This window comes from Choristoneura fumiferana, chromosome 24, assembly GCF_025370935.1.
Source record: "Choristoneura fumiferana chromosome 24, NRCan_CFum_1, whole genome shotgun sequence".
Lineage (NCBI taxonomy): Eukaryota > Metazoa > Arthropoda > Insecta > Lepidoptera > Tortricidae > Choristoneura > Choristoneura fumiferana.
In genome coordinates, this window is record NC_133495.1 from 913,894 (window position 1) to 936,398 (window position 22,505).

The following is a 22,505-nucleotide window of genomic DNA, read 5'->3' on the forward strand; positions in this document are numbered from 1 at the left end:
CACTCGCCGGCTGCCACGGCATACCCACCAGGTACAAACGAACTATATCAAACACTCGCCGCCTGTGGTGCCATAAACAAACGTTACTTTAAACTACCCGCACATTTCTATCTATAGTTCAACACGGGAATACAATTTGCTTCCATCGTCGGTTTTTCAAGATAAGTATTTTTGGCTTCATATACATTTAGTGCGATAGAGTACAATCGCTGGTCAGTTTGAAAAGACTGCCAACGGCAGTACAAACTTATCTTCATTCAGAAGATTACAAAAGTAATCTTTTCTTTCAGCATGTTCGACGAATTGAACGAGCATCTCACGTTCTGCCAAAAGTCAGCGCAGAGCACCTCCAACCGCGAAATTACGCTCAACGAGCTCAAAACGTAAGTTGCCAGGGGGTTTACTCTAAACTAACAGATTTAAGTTCCAAAAAAAAAATCTCATCAAGTCATAAATACGGAGTTTTCAGATAACAAATATAAAAAGTACAATGATTAGGAACCTTCTTTTTGAAGTCAAATAAAAATGCTAGGTATGATCAGGGTCTACAATCAGTGCAATGTAAAATCATTCCTTCTTCATAACTCTTCATCGACACCGCCGAAGAATTGCGAAACAGAAGTGGCATTGGGCGGGGCACATTGCTCGCAGGACTAATGGCCGATAGGGTCAGAAGGTTCTCGAATAGTGTCCGCGGACCGGGAGACGAGCTGTCGGTAGGCCTCCAACGAGATGGAGAGACGACCTGGTTAAGTTCGCGGTGGACGCGGAAAGCACAAGACCGGTCTGAGTGGAGAGCCTTGGGGGAGGCCTATGTCCAGCAATGGACGTCTTTCGGCTGACATGATGATGAACCCTTCATAGTCCATTTGCTTCCTGCTCCTCATGCACTGCGACTGCACTGTTTGGAATGCATCGAAGACTTTCCTTCATCCTCCATCTCTTCGGTACCAGCATTTGAAAGCGACGGCTTTGTGTATGCAAACTTTATAGGAGAATCTGCGCGCCTGTTACAGATACATCACAGGAGACAGCCAGGTTCCGCTGGCGTTGATCGGCGGGGCTGGTTGTGGAAAGGCCACACTTGTAGCCCGCGCTGCCACGCTAGCGCCCACCTGGCAACAGGATCTGGCTGTCATTATCAGGTGAGTCAAAGAAGCTTTCCCGACGATATTAGAGGTGATCGCTTAGGCTGTCATATCTTACATGATTCCGTTCCAGAGAACTATAATATAAACAATCACTTTGCTCACCCGCGACATTATGAAATTATGGTCGAAATTCTTTTCGTTTTCTTGTTTCTGGCCACTCTGTCACGAAATAATTTGTCTTCTAACAAATAAAAAAAATTTGGTGCCATTGTTTATCCTTTACGGTGTAACTAATATTTAACTAGAGAAAAATTAAAAATGCCACCATGTCTCATACAAAAAAGTCTACTCCATCACTTTTTCGGGACAACAATTTTGACCCAGCTATGTCTATGCAGCTTCTCCACCTCCTTATCAGTTTCTCTAATAGACTCTTATTCCGGTCTCGCGCGGCAGATTTGTATCACCGCACTTACAAGAGCTGTAATCTTTCAGATTCGTGGGTCTGACGCCGCAGTCGAGCAGCTCGCACCAGCTGCTCAAGTCTATCGTGGACCAATGCCACGTGCTTCATGCGGGGACGCCCTACCGTGGTCGAAACGTGAGTAGCTTCTGTCGACATTGTGCGTTACAAAAAGTTGAAGTTGACATCGTGCGTTATTGGAAACAGGGAATCAGTCACCTACCTACTTATTGCTGTTGAAAATTTAACCCTATGAGTATCTACTTAAGTTTCAGAATTATTTTAAAACATCTAAATGTAAACGAGGTTGAAAAGGCTAGTTACCAAAGCGGGCGCTTCAAAGCACATAATTTGCACCAGCTCTTAAACGCATATTACCAAAGCGGGCGCTTCAAAACAAGAGTGAAATCAGCGGTATCGGCAATTTTTGATAAAATATTAGTTTTTCTTTTACAAATATACAATTTTACTCGCAAATGTGATGAAAAACATTGTATGTCGCACGGGCGGTACTAGAATTACGAACATCAACTCATAAAAGCCCTCAGTCTTCGACTTCGGGCTTCTAATAGACTCTCGTTCGTAATTCCTTATTTACCGCCCTTAAGACACAATGCATCAGGATTAAAATGCACGTTAACAAAGCGCGCGCTTCTGAACACCTTCTGTTAAATTCATGACTGACTCATGGGTAACGTTCGCGGTTGCATTCACCATCTCTTTCTAATCTCATACCGTGTGACAGAAAGAAATGTTGAAAGCGATCGTGATTCCGCAAGTGCGTTAGACAATAAGGCCTCGTCTAAAACGCACTTTACCAAAACCGTTATTTCGTTTTTAAAGAATATAAAAGTCTATCACTATCACGAATAATTATTGGAGTAGACACATTAACTCATTATACTCGTATTAAGAAGAGTTATATCAGACCACATTTTTAATTTTAATTCAATTTTGATATTTTTATGGATTGCGCTCTGCATTATTTGTGCGTAGATATCCGGCTCGAAGGACCAATTTATGTTGGGGTTACGAAGTTCTTGTTTGTTTATTGATAAATATAAATAATAGTTTTATACTTTTAATTGTTTATTGGCGCAACTTATTCTAATGATACAGAGATAATACGAATGCACCCGGCTGATTCGCTAGTTAAAGATGCACTGGCCTCGCGGACCGCCTTTAGTTAAGACGACGCGATGCGGTGTTCGATTGCATTGCACCGAACATCGAGAAAAACGAACAAAAATGCAACGTTGCCAGCTCAGCAGGTGTAAACGCTCTTAGTATCAGGTTGTTTATCGCAGGACGTGGCGTCGCTGTCGGCGGCGCTGCCGAAGCTGCTGGCGGCGCTGGGCGCTGCCGCAGCACGCTGCTGGCCGTGGTGGCGCGGACGCGCTGCGCGGCGCGCGCTGGCTGCCCTCGCGCCTGCCACACAACGTCAAGATGCTCGTCACCGTCACAGAGGGTGACTCATTCTCTAATTGATTGTTTACTTCTATCCGCGACGCACGCCTAAAGTTTAAATAAATAAATAAAATAAATATATTATCACGGGACAATTCACACCAATTGTGACGGGACAATTCACACCAACTAGAAACACAGGGAAGCTTAAAGTTCCATCTTACAGACTGGCTAAAACCAAAAAGTCTTTTCTGGGAAATTGCATACGTTTTTATAATAAAATTCCAAAAAATATTACAAATGAAACGGATACAAAATTCAGATCTATTGTCAAGAAGACATTAATATCAAAGGCGTATTATAAAGTTAATGATTATATCATGGACAGGGATATTTGGAAATAATTCCGATCCGCATTAGCGATCCCTTCAAATAGCGAACCTACTGTGTTAAAAAATAAAGTTGTGTTAAATACTTGTGATGTATACATATCATTTAATAATATTGTAAATCTGTTTTAAAAAAAATATATATATACCTCGTTGAGTTTCTTGCCGGATTCTTCTCAGCAGAGGTTTTTCCGAACCGGTGGTAGATTTTTCTTGACATTCATAAGTGCTTGTTATAGCCTAAATTGAATAAAGATATTTTGACTTTTGACTTGACTTGACTTGATTGACCTAGTCCCAAAGTAAGCTAAGCAAAGCTTGTGTTATGGGTACTAAGCAACGGATAGATATAATTATATAGATATAATTATATAGATACATACTTAAATACATATTAAACACCCAAGACCCGAGAACAAACATTCGTATTTTTCATACTAATATCTGCCCCGACACGGGAATCGAACCCGGGACCTCAAGCTTTGTAGTCAGGTTCTCTAACCACTAGGCCATCTGGTCGTCAACTATGGTATGGAACTAGCTTCCTAAGACAGTGTTTATGGAGCGGTAAAACTTAGGGATCTTTTAAAAAATCCGTGTTTAAAAACGAGCCTTTCAGTCTCTCAAAGGGCCGGTAACGCTGTCATACCTCTCGTGTTGACAGGTGTTCATGGGCGGCGATGGTTGCTTTCCATCAGGTGACCCACATGCTCGTTTTGCCCTCTAAAAAAAAACGAATATTATAAATGCGAAAGTTTGTAAGTCTATTTGTTAGTTTGTTTGTTACTTCATCACGTCTAAAGCGTTGAACCGATTTAGATGAAATTCGGTATACAGATAGTTAGAGTCCCAGGGTAGGACATAGGATAGTTTTTATCCCGAAAAAAAAAGTGCATAGTTCTCGCTAGATAGCGATTCGGAGTCGCGGGCCACGGCCAGTGATATAACAACTATAGAGCCGAAACCCGCGGCAGCTAGATCTTTGTATAGGTTGAAAGTTTTTTTCATATATGGTCCAGTCACCGACTTAATATCTGCCGCAAAAATCGGAGCATGCAAAATATCTGACACGTCACGTCCTACCGGCTCTAGAAATAGAGTCGTATCAAATATTTAATCACGCTTTATTGTGTGAGAAATTGGTACTGGTGACTATACTAACGCAGGCAAGAATTATCCCAACTATGAATTTAAGTTATTGAGCGCTTTGGAAAATATCACGTATGAAACTTTATGAAATTTCACCCCAATTTCGACATACTATAAAACTCAATTTTTATATGTTTAACTCTATATTTATGTTCAGACTGATATTACAAATCACTTCCTTCATTGCCAGGTACTTTGGAGTTATACCATACCCTGCGAGACAACCCTAAAAAATGTTTAAATATTCTTTCTTGGGAGTGATAATCTTTCCAAAAACGCTAATACTACAGAAAACAGAGACATAAAAGCGCCCTTTTACGCTTACTTTCAGAATAAACATTTTCATTTTGATGCTTATTTGACACCTCACTTTCAGAAAAAGACGAGCCTTCAAGCTCAGCTATAATGGCGGTGCTGTCGTCCGACGAGGGCCCGCGGGTGGTGCGCGCGCCGCCGGTGGGCGCCGAGGAGGCCCGCGCCGTGCTGCCGCCTGCGCCGCCGCCTACAGCCAGTCGGCGCGCCGCGCCGCCCGAACAAGCCGTGCAGGCTGTGCAGAAGTGCACCATACCGCTATACGCTAAGGTATACCAATACCATGTCGTTTCTTTAGAGGTGATTCTAATAAAAGTGGCATTATATTCTGCCAATGAGTTTTTGAATACAAAGTACATTAAATATACGTTTTTCAGAAAAAATAAAAATTGACATATGTAAACATAGACCTTTTACACCGAGGCCAGGCCATTTTATTTATTTAACCTTATTACTTTAAAAAATAAATAAATGTAAGTACCGATTTTCACTGTAGTCTGTCTTGTCCAAAAGGGACATGCTCCCGGTTTTAGGCCTGTGAATTATTGGTGTACTATTTCACAAATTATATTTTATAATATATTGCAAAAACAATAATACGATATTCATTTAATAATAATACGGTCCTAAATAAATCATTTTTATACATCAATATTCAGACTCAAAGTTTGTCCAGCGATTTCTTCACTGTAGTCTGTGTGTTCGCATTGTTGGGTCTCACTCACACACGGAGAATGATAGACATACCTTAATCATCGGTAAACATTCGGCCAATATCTGGCTCACCGCCGTACGGAACGGTTAGAGACCTTCTGTCATAGTTTTGTGGCGATTAGTGATCGAAGGCGGCCAACTGGACTTTGTAACGGGTATGTTAACTTTACATTGTCTCGATTATTTTATGTTATTTATATGGGACGTTATTAGATAATTATTTTAATGTGATATTATGACGTATTTACTTACGTTATTAAGAGTGGCACATTCATATTTTTGACGGTTTTAGAGTAAATGTCTTTTGAATCCACTTTTCACTTTAATCTGTGTCACTTTAATCTGTAACTGAAGCACAGACTAAAGTGACTCATGGCAGAAAAAAGTGAACTATAAATTATTTTATTTAAAAATTGCATATAATTTCTAAGAATAACTTTATGGACTTTTTTTTTAGTAGTACTAACAGTGTTCTACCAAAGTAAATGTAGAGAATTGCTTTTTATTAAACTAAACACTTATAATTTCACTTTGTGTCTGTTTATCTTTCCGCACTAGATCCATTAGTACTATAGCTGTAATTTTGCGTAAATATAGCTTTTGCAAATTTTTTTTGGAGTGTGTTCCCCTCCCCCCTCTAAAAGTGAAACTATTGGCTTGAAAATTAAAAAAAACAATCATAGGGATCCTGTTTATAATTAAAAAATTTACAGTTTGTAAAAAATCATTCGTATAAAAATAGTGGTGTCGTTACTTGTTTAAAACAAATTTTTTCGTGTTATTTTGCCTAGGTACGTTCTTATTTGGCCAGTTTTTACTATCTGATGTCATTCATTTCATCGGAGGGACTGATTTGATTGCATTGTATTGTAATTAGTTCGTAATATTTTAGGGCCGACATGTAATGGGGAAACCAAAAACTAAACAAAAGTCAAGAGAAGAGAGGTTAGCACGAAAAAGGGAGAACGAAAAGAAAAGATACGAAAAAATAAAAAGAAATCCAGAACTCTATGCTGAGTTCCAAAGGAAACATAAAGAACAATATCAGCGAAGAAAATAGGAAGGAAAAATTAAAAATATACATGATTTAGCAAATGTTTTTTGTTTTACGGCTCCATTTTAAAAAGTCGTAAAACAAAAAAACATTTGTTTAAGTGGTAGGAGTTTAGGGTTAAAAGGATGCTAGTAAATTACAAATAACCCTGTATAAAATATGTATAATTTTGAAATAATTTTATTTTCTTATATATGCCTCAAAGAGACTCATATTTTTTAAGAAATTACATTTAGGGGCTGTTTCACCATCCATTGATTAGCGTTAACCGACGGTTAAATGTGATGCCGTCTCCGTCTATTCGAACAAAACAAATAGAGACGGCATCACACCTAACCGCCAGTTCACACTAATCAATGGATGTGAAACAGCCTCTTAAACTTATGATACATTTCTTTTCATTTTTGATATAATTATCTTTAACCTGGTAACTTTTCACTACTAGCCTGTCTAATTTAACTTTAGTCTGCTTCATCAATATTTCAAGAACCCATAACTCTTAAGTTTTTAGGAATAATTTGTTCCCTTTAACATATTTGTAACAAATGAAATACCAAGAAGCTGTTTTTATGCAAAAAAAGTAAAAAAACATATATATATATTTTTTAATTAACTTTAGCCTGCCATGCCACTTTTATTAGAATCAGCCTTAGATTAAGTACAGATGTGCAAGTTGCAGAAAGTTTCCAAAAAGTTGGAAAAGTTCTCGGAAATTCCTAAAATTTTTGACAAGAAATATTATTATTATTATTTAAGAAACGGAAAGTTTCAATCCCTACAGAATCGTGAGAAGTTTCCGAAATTTTCCCGTATGAAAAATTCCGCAATTTTCTAGTTTCCTTTGGCAGATTAGTACATCAGCTGCGACACTTCGCAACTAACTGCGAAAGCACTAATGCTTTGCCATACTTATAGTTGGTAGTAGTAACAAAACTCTTTATCGTACAAAAAGGAAATTCAGAAAGTTTACAAAGAGAAAAGTTCAAAGCACAAGGGCCGACTAATCCCGGAAGAGATCTCTGCCAGTCAAACTGAATGGCGAGAGGAGCAATCAATTAGGGATCAACAAATAGAGAGATTACAATTATCAAAAGCATTCAAAACTTGTCATGACTATCGGCCCGTAAAAAAAACAGGCAACTCGGTGGGAGTCAATTTGTTAGCGCCACGACACTGGTACCCATTACCCACATTTCATTGGCACAACTGAAAAAATCCTTAACACTGCAAAGGTAGATCAATATGCTCGGTATCCACTTGTCCTTGGGCATCTGAAAACGCCATTAGTTCTACAGAAATGTACTATACGCTAAGGTACCCACATTTCATGGGCACAGCTGAAAGTATCGTTAATATTGCAAAACAGAAAAAGTTTTTTTTTATTACGTTTCTGATGTGACAAAGATATTGAGAAATATTTATCTGCCTTTTGCTGTTTTACCTAATAAGTTTTTCAATTCAAGTTTCCCAGTTTTCCTTCAAAGTGCTACAAATGTCCAACCCATTCGACGACTTCCACAGATCCTCGCGTGGCAAATCTCGCTGTCAGCGGAAACCTTCACGGAACAGACGGAGCCGGAGACGACGCCGGAGCTGGTCATCTGCGAGGACCTGGAGGGCCAGCTGACGCAGATCCTGGTGACGACGGAGGCGGCGCTCGGCGCCCACCGGGTCAAGACCTGTCTGGGTCTGCTGACCGCCGCACGGAGGGGGCTGGATGACACCGAGATACTCGACATGCTCGCTCATGACCAGTTGTTTAGGAGCGAGGAGACTTACCGTGAGTGTCACTTTCCTTTTCGTCCATCAGTCATGTAATAAGACATTCCGTTCCTGACACGTTCCGATTACAGTCATGGCATGATACGGTGTCACCAGTGGGGGTGTGTTCCCACTAGTTCCATTAATTCTAAAATAGAGTTCTATAGTACTCAATGAAACTAGTAGTGGGTAGAGACCTTTAGGATCATTATTCGAGCGTCATTTTCGTGGTCACATTTTTTTATGAATGGGCTGTAGAATTTCATGACATTTTCGATTATTTTGGAATTTGGCCTAATGGATTAACTTAAGAGCACATTTGCCTAGACCACAATAGAGCTCTACAGCAATCTTGAGAAATTTATTTTATTTGATTTACGTGTGCACATTTTTGTTGACTGGTAGTAAATTCTGTTAGTTTCCAGGTTATCTAGTTGAAGTACAGGTCGTTTCAAAAATGTGATGTGTCACTACGAAAATTGAGGCGGTTTAAACGCTCAAATAATAGTAGATTATTGTCGTGGCCTGGAAGTAGGCAATTGCTGGCTGAGTATGAGTATTAAACGGACGAGCTTGCGAGTCCGTTTAACTAATATGAAGCCAGCAATTGCTATTCCAGCCGAGACTAATATAAAGCTTTTCTCAAAAATGGTGAATAATTCTGAAATAGAATAAACTTTTTCTCAAAATATATTGTAAAATTCAATTTTATTCCAATATTTTTCTTATGCTTTCCCGCCTTTTTTCATTTAAAATAAACTGCAGGTGTATTTTTCCACCGAAAACACCACAAGCTATTTTAGACCCAATAGAAAAAGTCCGGAGTTCCAACAAAATATCTGATACTGGCCATTAAACTTGGCTGTATACGACTTGTGCCAACATATTCATGGCCTTTTTAAAAAAAATGTGACTGATTGCAGGCGCGCTAATTCATTATTGTCGAGCTAACGCGCCTGCAATCTTTTTAACTTTTTAATTTTTGGCTGACCATAAACTATGCACTTCACCTTCTGATATGTAAAGAATAATGACAACTTTTACGGACATTTTTGAGAAATAACCAATTACGATGTTATAATGACCCGTTACTATCTCGCAGTGCCGTGGGCGCCGGCGTCGCTGTTCTGGCCGCAGCTGGCGGCGCTGCTGGCGCCCTGGCTGCGCTGGGACGCGCGCGGCGCCGCGCGCTGGAGGGACGCCGCGCTGGCCGGCGCCGCGCGGGACCGGTACCTCGCCGACGTCGAAGACACCGTGCGACACACGCTCGTCGACTACTACGAGGTAGGTACCATGATACCGTCATTATCGGCCGAAAGACGGCCTTCATTGGATATAGGCCTCCTCCAAAAGACGCCATAAGGACTTATCCTTAACGGCCGCATTCATCAACTCCGTCAGTATTCGAATGCAGTATCGAGTAGCATGTCAGTAATTAAAGGGGAATCCTTACTCCCATGTGAAGATACGAGGGATGATTGAAAAGTTCGCGGCATGGCCATATAAAAAAATATTTTTTACTTTTTATGCCGCCATTTTGAACTGTCATTATTGAACTATCTTCCCGCGAATTTTTTATTGGCCTCTACATTAAGAAGCAATTTTTATTTAACTTACATACCTACTGAAACTGGGTCAAAATGAACTTGCAAGATTTAGCCCAACAAACAGGACAAGTGAAAACAAAACTTGTAAAAATAAATCCATGTTTTTCGGATTTTTTTCGATTGAGTGAAGTTTAATCGTGTTTTGAATTCACAATTTTGCACTTATGATTTTGCATTCCAATTTGAAATTATTATCCCCAATTCCGGTCAAATTACGTTTTCAGCTTCAAGTAGTCAATTTACTTACAATATGTTTATTTCCAGGGAGTTTGGTTCACTGAGAACGATCCAATGATGGCTGGCCGTCTTATATCGCAGGAGAACAAATTCTCAGAAGAATGGTAAGACTTCGCCCTTTTAACTTCACCGAACTAAAATCCCAGTAGAGGTAGGTATTTGGCCAGCGACTTACATCTAAACCTATCCAACAGCTACAACACCCGCAAGCTCGACGAACTACCCTTCCAGCACTACCACTTGTCGCGGGACGACCCGGAGTCGTTCGCCACACGCCCTTACTTCACGGACCTGTCCTGGGTGCACGACAAGTTGGCTGCCACGGATTGCGGGCATTTCCTAGAAGATATCGCTTTGGTGCACGTGGATCCGCTGCCTGAACACATCGAGATACTTAAAGAGGTACGAGTATAACATCGTCAACATAACGCTTGTCCATTTTTATAGAAAGTTACAGATCAAACATTCTGAATAATAAAGGCAACGATTATACCTAACTCTAGAAGGGATCAAGGAGTTTTTAATATTATTCAAGCAGCTTTTGCCCGCGGCTTCGCCCGCGTGGAATTCGGTTATCCGGGATCTGCGCATTTTTCCGGGATAACAAGTAGCCTATGTCACTCTCTGGCTCATAAACTATCTCTACGCCAGAAATCACGTAGATCCGTCGCTCCGTTTTGACGTGAAAGACGGACAAACATACACACTTTCGCATTTATAATATTAGTTTGGATTCAGGAGTCAGGATTCAGCCGCATTCGGCTAGCGACAGCTGCCACCGCCTTAATATGGCCGCCGCAGTAGACGGACAGACTAATGTAAATACGACGTTCGTTCGCCGAAGTAGTTTGAAACAAATTCGGCGACCGCATTAGGTGAACGACCTGCGAAGCAATTCAATGGTGCGTGTGAAGTTCCCAATCCGCACTGGGCCCGCGTGGGAACTATGGCCCAAGCCCTCTTGTTCTGAGAGGAGGCCTGTGCCCAGCAGTGGGACGAATATAGGCTGGGATGATGATGATGATGATTAGGTGAACGACGCAGTGTAATTGCCGCTTAAGTTCTTTATAAATATTTCTTAGCCCACACAACGACTTCAATTCACAGATTATCCTTTTTTTTTAGGTCTTCGAAAACCATTCTTACGCTCTAGACTACGACCACAGACAATTTTACGGCCTCCTCAGAACGACCATGGAGAAACGGCAGAGAGAGGGCATCGAAATCAAGTCCAAAATAGTCCATTCCTGGGTAGAAGAGATCTGGGAGCCCCCCATCCCTACTTTCCACCCAACCAATGAAGATTTCTGGAAAGTGGTGGAGAGTAGAGAGAAGAGGGACGTGTCTATGGTGGAAGGATTTGACACAAAGACGTATGATTTGATCGTGAGGTTCGATACGAGAGGGAAATTTGTAGCGACGGTGTCGACGGAACGTGAGGAGATCTGCGTTTGGGACGTTGAGCAGTAAGTTTGTTTTTTACTCCTTTGTAGTGCTACCTAGTTTATCGAAGAGATATTCTACGATGCATGAGTACCTATGACTCTTCATTGCTTTCTATCCATCCATCAGTTCTCCGAGCAATGTGCCCCACAATTGTAACTAAGAATTCTTTAGGCTAGAATGGAATATTAATGAGTACCGTGGTGTAGCTATAGGAGGTATAGGAGGTGCCGTATGCTGTGGCCCTTACGAGTCGGGAGCCTATACGGGCCCTACCCTGCAAACTATGGATAAAAAAAGAAACCTAATGGCGTCTTTAAGCGCTAAAAACGCCAATGAGAGAAGATAATGATAATTTTTTTGGGGCCTAATTTCTTTTAATTTTGCACCGGGTCCTTTGTTACTTAGCTACCCTGAACGTGTAAACTTTCTTACCCAGATGCAAGCTGGTCAGGAAGATAACGGGAGTCACGCAGCCCATCAACCTGGTCCCGATTGACGAGTGCCGCTGCGTGGTGCTGTGCCGCCGCGAACTGAGGGTTTACGACCTCAACCAGGTTTGTATTAAAAAAAACTTTAACTATGTGTCATAGTGTGTGTAGTGTGTCGTGTCGTGAAATACCTGCACGCAAATGGTTTGGTGAGGAGTTTAGCTTTTGTAAAATATCAAGCTTTTTGCTGAAGAAAAACAAAAAAAATAATTTATTGAATCAGGCGTTACTTTGCGGAGGTCCATATCAATGAACTAAAATAATTTCCTTGCTCACCCGCGACCTTACGATAGCTAAGCTTATGCAAAATATGCGTGTTCATGCAGTTCCTCCACCTCCACACTGTAAGAACACACACAAATCACACAAACCCATCTATCACCACCACCACACTACACTGACGCGTTTCGAACTCAAACAGAGCTCATCTTCAGAGTGACACAACCGTACACCATGCTACCAGTTGTTAGACTAAAGAACCACAACCACCGTTTTAACTTGTCACTGTAACTCCCAAGTACCCACATACGTTTCATGAAACAAAACTACCCACAAATTATTAATAAATTTTTTAACCGTCCTTCAAAACTACCTTGATTTTTTATTTATTTACTGTCAAGGCATGTTTTATTAACTACCATTGCTGAAATTAGATCCAAGCCGTAGCAAGGGAGATGAAACTAAATTTACCTGCTCATTAATAATAGACCCCATATTGTTGTATCTAATTATTTCCATGCATTCTAAAACATCGAGACGAAACCCCTTGCCACAATAATGTAACACTTCATACGAATCGGAGTCCGATAAAGAATGATTTAGTTCCAACAAATGTTTGGCAAAATTCGACTTATCAAAAATCCTGAAATGAGCATCCTGATAAGTCGAATTTTGCCAAACATTTGTTGGAACTAAATCATTCTTTATCGGACTCTGATTCGTATGAAGTGTTACATTATTGTGGCAAGGGGTTTCGTCTCGATGTTTTAGAATGCATGGAAATAATTAGATACAACAATATGGGGTCTATTATTAATGAGCAGGTAAATTTAGTTTCATCTCCCTTGCTACGGCTTGGATCTAATTTCAGCAATGGTAGTTAATAAAACATGCCTTGACAGTAAATAAATAAAAAATCAAGGTAGTTTTGAAGGACGGTTAAAAAATTTATTAATAATTTGTGGGTAGTTTTGTTTCATGAAACGTATGTGGGTACTTGGGGAGTTACAGTGACAAGTTAAAACGGTGGTTGTGGTTCTTTAGTCTAACAACTGGTAGCATGGTGTACGGTTGTGTCACTCTGAAGATGAGCTCTGTTTGAGTTCGAAACGCGTCAGTGTAGTGTGGTGGTGTGATAGATGGGTTTGTGATTTGTGTGTGTTCTTACAGTGTGGAGGTGGAGGAACTGCATGAACACGCATATTTTGCATAAGCTTAGCTATCGTAAGGTCGCGGGTGAGCAAGGAAATTATTTTAGTTCATTAACAAAAAAAAAGTTTGAATTCATACATGAAGAATATCAATCGCCATAGGTACACAACGCCCTAATCAAAGTATGTACAGTCGAACAAATTGAATCATGCCCCAGGGTGGAACCTTTGTGCTTCTAGTGTCATGTTGACATCTCATACTGTTGTCAAGGAAATCATAGGGAAATTGATTATTAAAAATATTTGAACACGACTCTATTGTTAACGGCGTAGAAGCGTGTTCAGATATTTTTGCTCAAATTTTTGCTCACAAGTTTATGAACTTGACTGTACAGTCAGCAGTAGAAGTGGATGAGCAGTTGTGCACAAAATGACCTCACGTTTCAACTGCCAAGGTAATATAAGAGAGTGTGTAGATCATTTTGAGAACCACAATTACTCATCTACTTCTGCTGCTGACTGTACGAAGTCGTCATAGCTACCACTATACAGGTGTCTTCAAATTATTCCGGAATATTTCAAATGTAGTCTCGCAGTTACAGTACGGAGAAATGACTGATTTACGATCTAATAGTTCAGAACAGCCTATGTGTGACATTAATCCAACTTCCTACTAATATTATAAATGCGAAAGTTTGTATGTGTATGTGTCTGTCTGTTAATCCTTTGCGCTAAAATGGCTGACAAAATTGAATGGAATTTGGTATGCAGATAGCTGGACATCTGAAATAACACAGACTATATTTTATCCCTATAATTCCACAGGATAGGGATAAAATCTCGTAATAAAAGCCGTTGAAATTTGGCATGGTTGTTTTTGATAATTTTCAGGAATTCTCACGGGAATTTTTGTTTGTTACTTCTTCATTGATTTGTATTAAAGACCGTGCCAGCCAGGATAAGCTAAATGATTCTGCTTCCCTCGAGTTTAGGCTTGGAAAATATACATCCATACTTAATATTATAAATGCGAAAGTGTGTGTGTTATGTTTGTCCGTCTTTCACGTCGAAACGGAGCGACGGATCGACGTGATTTTTGGCACAGAGATAGTTTATGGGCCAGAGAGTGATATAGGCTACTTTTTATCCCGGAAAAATGCACAGTCCCCGGGGGAACAGCGCGCCAAAACCAAAATCCACGCGGGCAAAAGCTAGTATTTTTTTATATTCATCTTATCAAATCATTTACTTAATACAACGTCCCTTCCTTCCAGAGAGTAGGATGTGTTGTATATGACCAATTTATTTGTATATGTGCCTATTTAAAAGACGTAAAGTTACAAACCTGTGACATGAAGCATCTTCATTTCAGGGCAAATTCCTGGTATCTCTCAAGGGTGTGATGAACCAAAAGATGCCGTTCTACGGCCTCCACGACGCCAAGCACTTGGTCGCGCTGTCCCGGAACCGAATGTACGTCAACCTGATGAACATCGAGACCGGAGACTGCGTGACCACCTTCAAGGCTGGGGAGGACAGGTTCCTCAACTCGCTACTGGTGTCTGGAGATGGAAGGTGAGAATACTGGCTATCGTATTGTTCCTCCCTAAACCCTATCATGAAAAGTTTTTTTCCCTAAGAAGGCTGAATAAGGCTGAATATGTATTTTAATAAATAATATAAAAAACACTTTTTTGTTTTACGGCCATTATTCTTACAAAATTAATGAAGATCTTACAGCTGTTGGTTAAGATCTCGTCTCGGAATGACTTGGGTTTCAGTTCCCAGATGTGAGTAGATTTAGCTCGTGACATTTTCTGTCAACGAAAGGCTTGTGACAAATTAATTTACAATATAAACCCACATTGTCATCTTTTCCACTATTCGTACATGCGTACCAAGTTTTAAGCCAATTCGGCCACTCAAAGACGATACAATTCAATTGACTTACTTCGACAAACAAATAAACATATAAGTACCCAAAAATAAAATTGTCTCCCCCCTCGCCCCCTCAGCGCTCCCTCACCCCATCCCACTCCCTTGAATGCCCTGCCCCTCACCCTACCCTCACCCTTTAATGCCCCCGCGCTTTTCCCCGTGTAACTGTATCGTATGTAAACGTGCGCAGGGTGCTGGTGTGCGGCGACGAGACGCAGAAGCCGTTCCCGCTGCTGGTGTGGTCGCTGACCTCGCGCAAGCTGCTCTACGACCTCCGCATACCGCACCACGACTTCGTCACCTCCAAAGCTGCCATCACCTACGAAGGTAACATCGATATAGAGTCCTAGTACCTATGAAGATACACCCGATGAGTTCCGTTCGAGTCACAAAGAGTGCTGCACATTGCATTCTATGACAAATGTAGCAAGACCTATTTTATGTGTGTATTATGTGTGTGTTTTTCTTCTCGTTTTCTGCGACTTCTTTTTCGAGAACCTGACCTGACCCCCTTAAACAGGTTCTCGGACTTCCAAAGGGGTACAGATCCACATATTCTACTGTAATAATGGTGACCCCCTAGCTCGTTTCCCCACCCCCCCTCTTATATAAATAAAAAACTTTGATCAAGGGCTACAGGGCCGGTGTGCTGTTCTCATAATATTTGTTTATTTGAAGGGTCCATTTCTTCCTCTATTCATCATCATCATCATCATCATGTCAGCCGAAAGACGTCTACTGCTGGAATAGGCTTCCCCAAGGCTCTCCACTCTGGCCGGTCTTGTGCTTTTCGCATCCACCGCGATCCCACGATCTTAACCAGGTCGTCGCTCCATGTTATTGGAAGCCTACCGACAGCTCGTCTCCCGGTCCGCGGACGCCGTTCGAGGACCTTCTGACCCCATCGGCCATCAGTCCTGCGAGCAATGTGCCCCGCCCACTGCTACTTCAGTTTCGCAATTTTTCGGATTATGTCGGTAACCTTAGTTCTACTGCGGATATCATAATTTCTAATTCTGTCCCGCAGAGAAACCCCGAGCATAGCCCTCTGAGTGACTTTGAGCTTTCTCATGAGGCCCATCGTTAGCGCCCACCTTCCTCTATTAGATGAAACGCCTAACCCCTCGTTTCCCTTTGTTTCTGTATAAGTAGTGAATAAATGTCTTCTTTCTTTGTTTGTTAATTCTTTCCCAGGTTCGTACGTGTGCGTGGTATCCCGCGAGCTGGACGAGCCGAGCCCCAACTTCATAGTGGTGTACGACCTGCAGTCAGGCACGCTGTTCAAGAAGTGGAAGCCGGGCTGCGACACCGCCGCGCTCGCCATCAGCTCCGCCGACGGCTGCGTCGTCTCCGGCCTGGCCGACACCAGGATCCTGGTCTGGGACCTGGTCACTGGTGAGTACTTGACTGGCTGGTTGACAAACGATGCACAATCTATGAAACTACCGTAAAACACAACTTCAACTTTTTTTGTTTTTGGCAACCGGTCGCTATATTTAGGGTCAAACAACTTTTTAGTGTACCTTGTTGCCATGGTAACGTCTCCAAAGTTACTCATTAAATCCCAGTATCCACAAACAAATCAACTAAAAGTTAGGAGTTGTGACGGTTTTTAGGTAATTTCTTCATTCTCCTAAGCATGCTGATATTGACCCTTTGACCCTTTAATGAAATAAACCCGTCTTAAATCGTTCCCAGCGGAAGGGCTGTTAAAAATTAAGTTGTGTTAAATACTTGTGAAGTTGTGATGTAGAGATATCATTTAATAACATTCACATTCACAATACGGTATTTGACAACTCCTGATTTTGCCATATCTTAATATTATTATGAAAATACAGACAGAGAAAATTTAAATCGGTTGAAAATTGGATTTATAGTGATTTTTTGAAAAATCTATATACCTGTCTCTTTCTCAAACGCTTTTCTCTATGCAGCAAGTATGGCGGTACTGGCGTGTGACGTCACATGCCAGTATGTCTTTCTCTGTCTAATCTTGAATTTCAAACCTTTGTAACTTTGTTATTTGTAAAGGTAGCTTAAAAATTGCTTTCCTATTCGATAACGGGAATTGTGTAGTTTTAATTTATAAAACATATACAAAATATTCAAATACCGTTTTGACATTCATATCAGTAAGTGTTTGTTATAGCTTAAATTGAATAAAGATATTTTAACTTTGACTTTGACTTTGGCTACGAATTAGCCCGAAACAGTCGAGCTAAACTCGATTTAAGACGTGAGTTATCCGGTTTTTTTCAGTATTAAAATAACAGTGTTTTTTTACCATTTGGCGGGCTCGAGTCCCGGTTCAGCCAGGGGATTATTCAAAAAAATATGAGTACAGTTTAAATTGTTTTTAAAATCAAAATAAAGTTTTCGTATAGTAAAATTTTCTATCTAATATCTACAAGATTTAAGATATTTTCCCTCCATGTGGCATAGCCGTGGAATAGCCTGTATAATTAAATGAAAAATTATCTGACATGTCCTACCCTGACAGGTCCTAGAGGTAGAGTCGTATCAGATATTTATGCACGCTTTGCTGTGTCAGATATTGGTGGTGGTGACTGTAGGTGGTGTGTGGTTGGGGCGGTTCCCCAGCGTAAAGGGTTGGGACGACGGGGAACCGTCATAGTTGAATTTCCACGATCCCATGGCGCTTCTGTAACGACAAAGTGGACAAACGCCGATGTGTTTTGAGTGGGTTACTCCCTAAAGTGAGAGAGCACCACAAACTTTCCTTCCGAGGAAGTAAAGCATTGCGTAAAGCACTTTAAAAAACCGGCAAAGAGCGTGTCGGACACGCCCAAGATAGGATTCCGTAGCCATTACGAAAAAATCAAGTAATATTTTTCTAAGGATTTCGTATTGTGTAGGTACGGAATTTTCCAAGTTTAGGTATATTTTATACCTTAGGCTGCTATTTACTCTTAAACCACTAATAATTCTCAAGCAAACTTAACCGTTATAGTTTTCCTTGTAAATCTGATATACTTAGGTACTAGCATCATGTATTTTATCATTTTTTTCCGCCCAACAGTTTAGATTTTATAGGGGGGGACGCTCGATTTTAATGAAAATTTGCACTTTAAAGTTGAATATTTCGCAAACATTTCACTTAATCGAAAAATCGTCTTGGAAACCCCCCAATGGTTTTTAAAGACTTATCTAACGATACCCCACACTATAGGGTAAGGCATAGGTACCCCTAAAAAAAGATTTTTTTTATTTTACCACTGTCGGCGTGACTGACGGCGTGATTTGTATATTCATGCTAAATTACAGCTTTCTAGTACTAACGGTCTCTGAGCTTAGCCGCGGACGGACAGTCAGACAGACAGACGGACAGACATGGCGAAAATATAAGGGTTCCTCGTTGACTACGGAATGGTAAAAAGGTAGTGTGTGGTAATATGTGGTGGGGTGGTGCAGGCAACTGCCGGCTGACGCTGCGCGGGCACGCGGCGGCGCCGGCGCGGCTGCGGCTGGCGCGCGCGGGCGCCGTGCTGCTCTCCAGCGACGACGCCGCCAGGGACCTCTCCGTGCGCCTCTGGGACCTGCACACCGGTGAGGGACGGACAGAAATTAGTACATTGTGTCTTAAGGGCGGTAAATAAGGAATTACCAACGAGAGTCTATTAGAAGCCCGATGTCGAAGACAGGGCTTTAATGAGTCGATTTTCGTAATTCTAGCACCGCCCGTGCGACATACAATGTTTTTTATCATATTTGCGAGTAAAATTGTGTATTTTTAAAAGAAAAACTAATATTTTTCAAAAATTGCCGATACCGCTGACTGCGATCTTGGCAGTGCCAGCTCCCCGCCGCCCTGCGCGCACGGAGCAGCAGCGCACGCAGCAGTATTTGTACGCGCAATGACTCATTTACCGACCACGCTGGTTTCAGGGTTTTATTTGGGGGGTTGCAACCAAGGTAGCGTGCATGTTACGACACTGTTTACGAGCAAGTGTGATGAAAAATATTTAAACACACATAATGACAAATTGCCTGTTCTGCTATTATTAACCTTACCTAGTGTAACGAATTAATTGAAATGTAAAGCCCAATTCACATTTATCTGTCGTGTTGTGTCGTGACGCATCAGAACGGTATCGGTTTCGTACATTTTAAGTATATGGTTGCGTTCATATTTATTTGATGCAGTGTGTTGTGACGGCTTGTGTTGTGTCGCATCATAAGCTATAGAGAGAGAAAGAGAGAGACAGAGAGCATAACAATACAACACGGCAGATAAATGTAAATGCGTACATGTAAATTTGAGTACAGTCGAGTGCAAAAATAAATATTTATTCAAACCGTTCACATGTGGTAGAGCCTTACTGTAACCACTTGCTGGCTGCAGTAGGTACGAATGGGCCGGCTCGACCGGGTTAGTAACTTAGTACCAATACCACACTCCCACAGAATACCGCCGTGAAATAGTAGTTTCACTACTGTGTTTCGTACGGTGAGTGGAAGATCCGGAGGCCCAACTCCCCTCCTCCCATATACTCTCCCCCTCCCCCCTCGCCCCTTTTTTGTTTATTTGTTTATACAGTGAGTTAAATATAGCATACCCGCAATTCTCCATTCGTCTCGTGATCATGGCGCATGCAACTGTGCCGAAATATCGAGCTGCTCTAAGATCAAGGTACCTACGCGGAACAAAACCCGAATTTAATTCATAAAACTTTGAATAAGTTATATTTTTACTCTTGACTGTACCTCGCCCACTGCAATATATCGCATGGCGACTGCGCTTAGATGTTTCTTTAAAACTTAGCGCAAATTATAACTGCAGCTTTATTAATCCACAGGAAAACTAATAGCGGTATACACGCCTCCAGAGCGAATAACCTCCTGCGAGGTGTTATTAGGGGGCTCCGTCCTCGCGCTGGCCCTCGAGAACTTCAAAGAGATCCTCTGCGTGAAGCTGCACGGGCCCCCGGTGGAGGCCGTGACCCAGGGCCGGGACGCCGAGTACGACGCGCGGCCCTACGGGGACCCGGCGCTCGAGGGCCGGACCTTCGACGTCAGGGGCTCCGAGAACTGCTGATCAAGACTGCGGGCTCTTCTGCAGTTGTTTATTACGGTTTTGTAATGGCCGCCTTCCACTAAAAAGGGATATAGGGGTACAGGGGTACCATAATGCATATGGGGCATGTATGGTTTCCCATCGGGAAAAATCGCATCTCAATGGTAATACGACGGTACCCGAATTGTCAATCAATTAATTATTGTATTAAATGAATGACATTTTCATATTGAATTTTTTTAGTTCAAACGTCAAAATAAAAATTGTACGGTTGTACGATGTGTGCAGTACAATAAATACGATTTTTTCCGATAAAACACGATGGACATGTACTAAAGTACAATTCAATAGAATTTGTCAATTTTCTACATATTTAATATCGTACACTTGATTATATATGTCCGTTGCAATTATGATAAACAATCGAATAATAGTCACATCATAAAGTACTACAGCCGGTGTATAGTAGGCTGGAAGTGTCTACAGGATTGTCAGATTCTAATGAATTGGAGTTTACGTCTGAGCGGAAACGGAGGTGACGGGCTGAGCCAACCGGACTGAAACAATGAATGAGGGCTACCGTTTTCTCGCTCACCAGTCGGCGCCACTGTAGACAAAGGTCCTGCCTGAAGTATTAGTGGTTAGTTTGTTATTACGGGCGTGAAAACAAATTTTATATTTAAATCATATTTAATACCTTAAAACCGTACCTACCATAAAAATATCGTGTATGCCACAGAATCAGATAGTCCCGTTTTGTTCGGAGAAAAGGGAGGACAAAGGTTTCCGAAAGAAAAAACTGTCTCAAAACACAGACATTCATTGCCCCGTAACGCATATTTGCCGTAATTAATTTCAGGTATTGCAAAACATTCACAAAATTATTTCAATTATAAATAAAGCCGCGTATCTCCCCGAAAAACAGTGAAATTTGTCATTTCGGAGACCTTCGCTACACTAGCGCCTCTAGCGGCGAATTCATACGCGATAGCCCTCATTGTGCATTTCAACTAAGAAAGAGTTAGGTAAATTTGCCGTCGGCAGCCAGATGAGTTTACGGAACGAAAGAGGAGGGAAGTTCCGAGCGGAGCCGGGTGAATATTGGAGCGGTTAAGCGCTCGATTAAACGTCATTACTATCCCACGTTTATTAGCAGAACGGGTCACGTCGCAAGAAGTTTGATCACGCTGGATTTAGCATCGGGTATTGTCTTAGTTTTCATAAAAATTTAACGAGTAATGAGGAAGAAAACGCCTCAAAAACGCTGAATACCCAGTCCAGGCAAAACCATATGTAGTAGTATCATGACAGAATGGACCCATTTTAACTAGCCGAGTCTCCTCCGCTTCCTCGCTTGCAATGGAAGTTCATATACGAGTAAAAATCAATGCTCGACTGCAAACGCTTTCGTGGTTCTATGAACTCGCTTACTCCGCGCCGCTAACTCTTATTCTCTGGAAGGACAGCTAGACAGTTCGCCATTGGGATTGGGAGTTAAACAAACTCTACGGAGTCCGCCCCGCTTGTAGTGGATGGAAGGTGCCCTAGTGGAAGGTACCTTGTTTACACTGAATGTTTGACAAATCACAAAATTAATCCGCAAAATAACTGAATATCGACGACGTAGGACCGTTTATAGACGGACTGCATTCTAGCTGCAACGTACTGCACATAACCTACTGCGGTCGGTAAAACTGCAAGCAAACTTTATGCTAGCTGCGCTTGAAATGTATGGACGGTCGGAGTTGTCTTTACGTTGCAGTTTCAATACAATCCTCTGTAGCTATAATGGCTCTTAAAGCGGCAACACTTTAAACAACCTCGGCGTATTTTTTTGCGTAAACATAAGTTCTCAGTTTGTTCATAAAGTAATTTACCTACTCTTTTCGTTCACACAATAAAATCGAAATTACATTTAAATTCATTGGTATCTCTGAGTAATTGCGACGTCCACTAACATTGCCAAGGCATTGTTTTAAAAGTTTCATGAATCTAGACTGGTTATTGATCTACTGAGATACTTTTTCAGACCACGCAGCAA

At 41.3% G+C, this 22,505-nt stretch overlaps 1 protein-coding gene across 1 annotated transcript; it reads left to right on the forward strand.

Annotated features, from left to right (window-relative positions):
- The first annotated feature begins 291 nt into the window (after nucleotides 1-291).
- Nucleotides 292-20,699, forward strand: LOC141441892 (NACHT and WD repeat domain-containing protein 2). The gene is made up of 16 exons (XM_074106785.1): nucleotides 292-383; nucleotides 1,017-1,145; nucleotides 1,587-1,692; nucleotides 2,862-3,006; nucleotides 4,876-5,081; nucleotides 8,101-8,359; nucleotides 9,443-9,624; nucleotides 10,212-10,288; nucleotides 10,379-10,586; nucleotides 11,310-11,650; nucleotides 12,067-12,184; nucleotides 14,861-15,063; nucleotides 15,617-15,753; nucleotides 16,621-16,821; nucleotides 18,862-18,996; nucleotides 20,247-20,699. The coding sequence occupies exons 1-16, from the start codon at nucleotides 292-294 to the stop codon at nucleotides 20,483-20,485; spliced, it is 2,778 nt and encodes a 925-aa protein (XP_073962886.1). The 3' UTR covers nucleotides 20,486-20,699.
- Nucleotides 20,700-22,505: the final 1,806 nt, after the last annotated feature.

What these genes read in the sequence shown, in the direction of transcription:
- LOC141441892 (XM_074106785.1), top strand. Translation starts at nt 292, where the DNA reads ATGTTCGACGAATTGAACGAGCATCTCACGTTCTGCCAAAAGTCAGCG. An exon ending in CCATACCGCTATACGCTAAG is followed by an intron (nt 5,082 to 8,100) that starts GTATACCAATAC and finishes CGACTTCCACAG; the next exon opens with ATCCTCGCGTGGCAAATCTC. An exon ending in TAGGAGCGAGGAGACTTACC is followed by an intron (nt 8,360 to 9,442) that starts GTGAGTGTCACT and finishes ACTATCTCGCAG; the next exon opens with TGCCGTGGGCGCCGGCGTCG.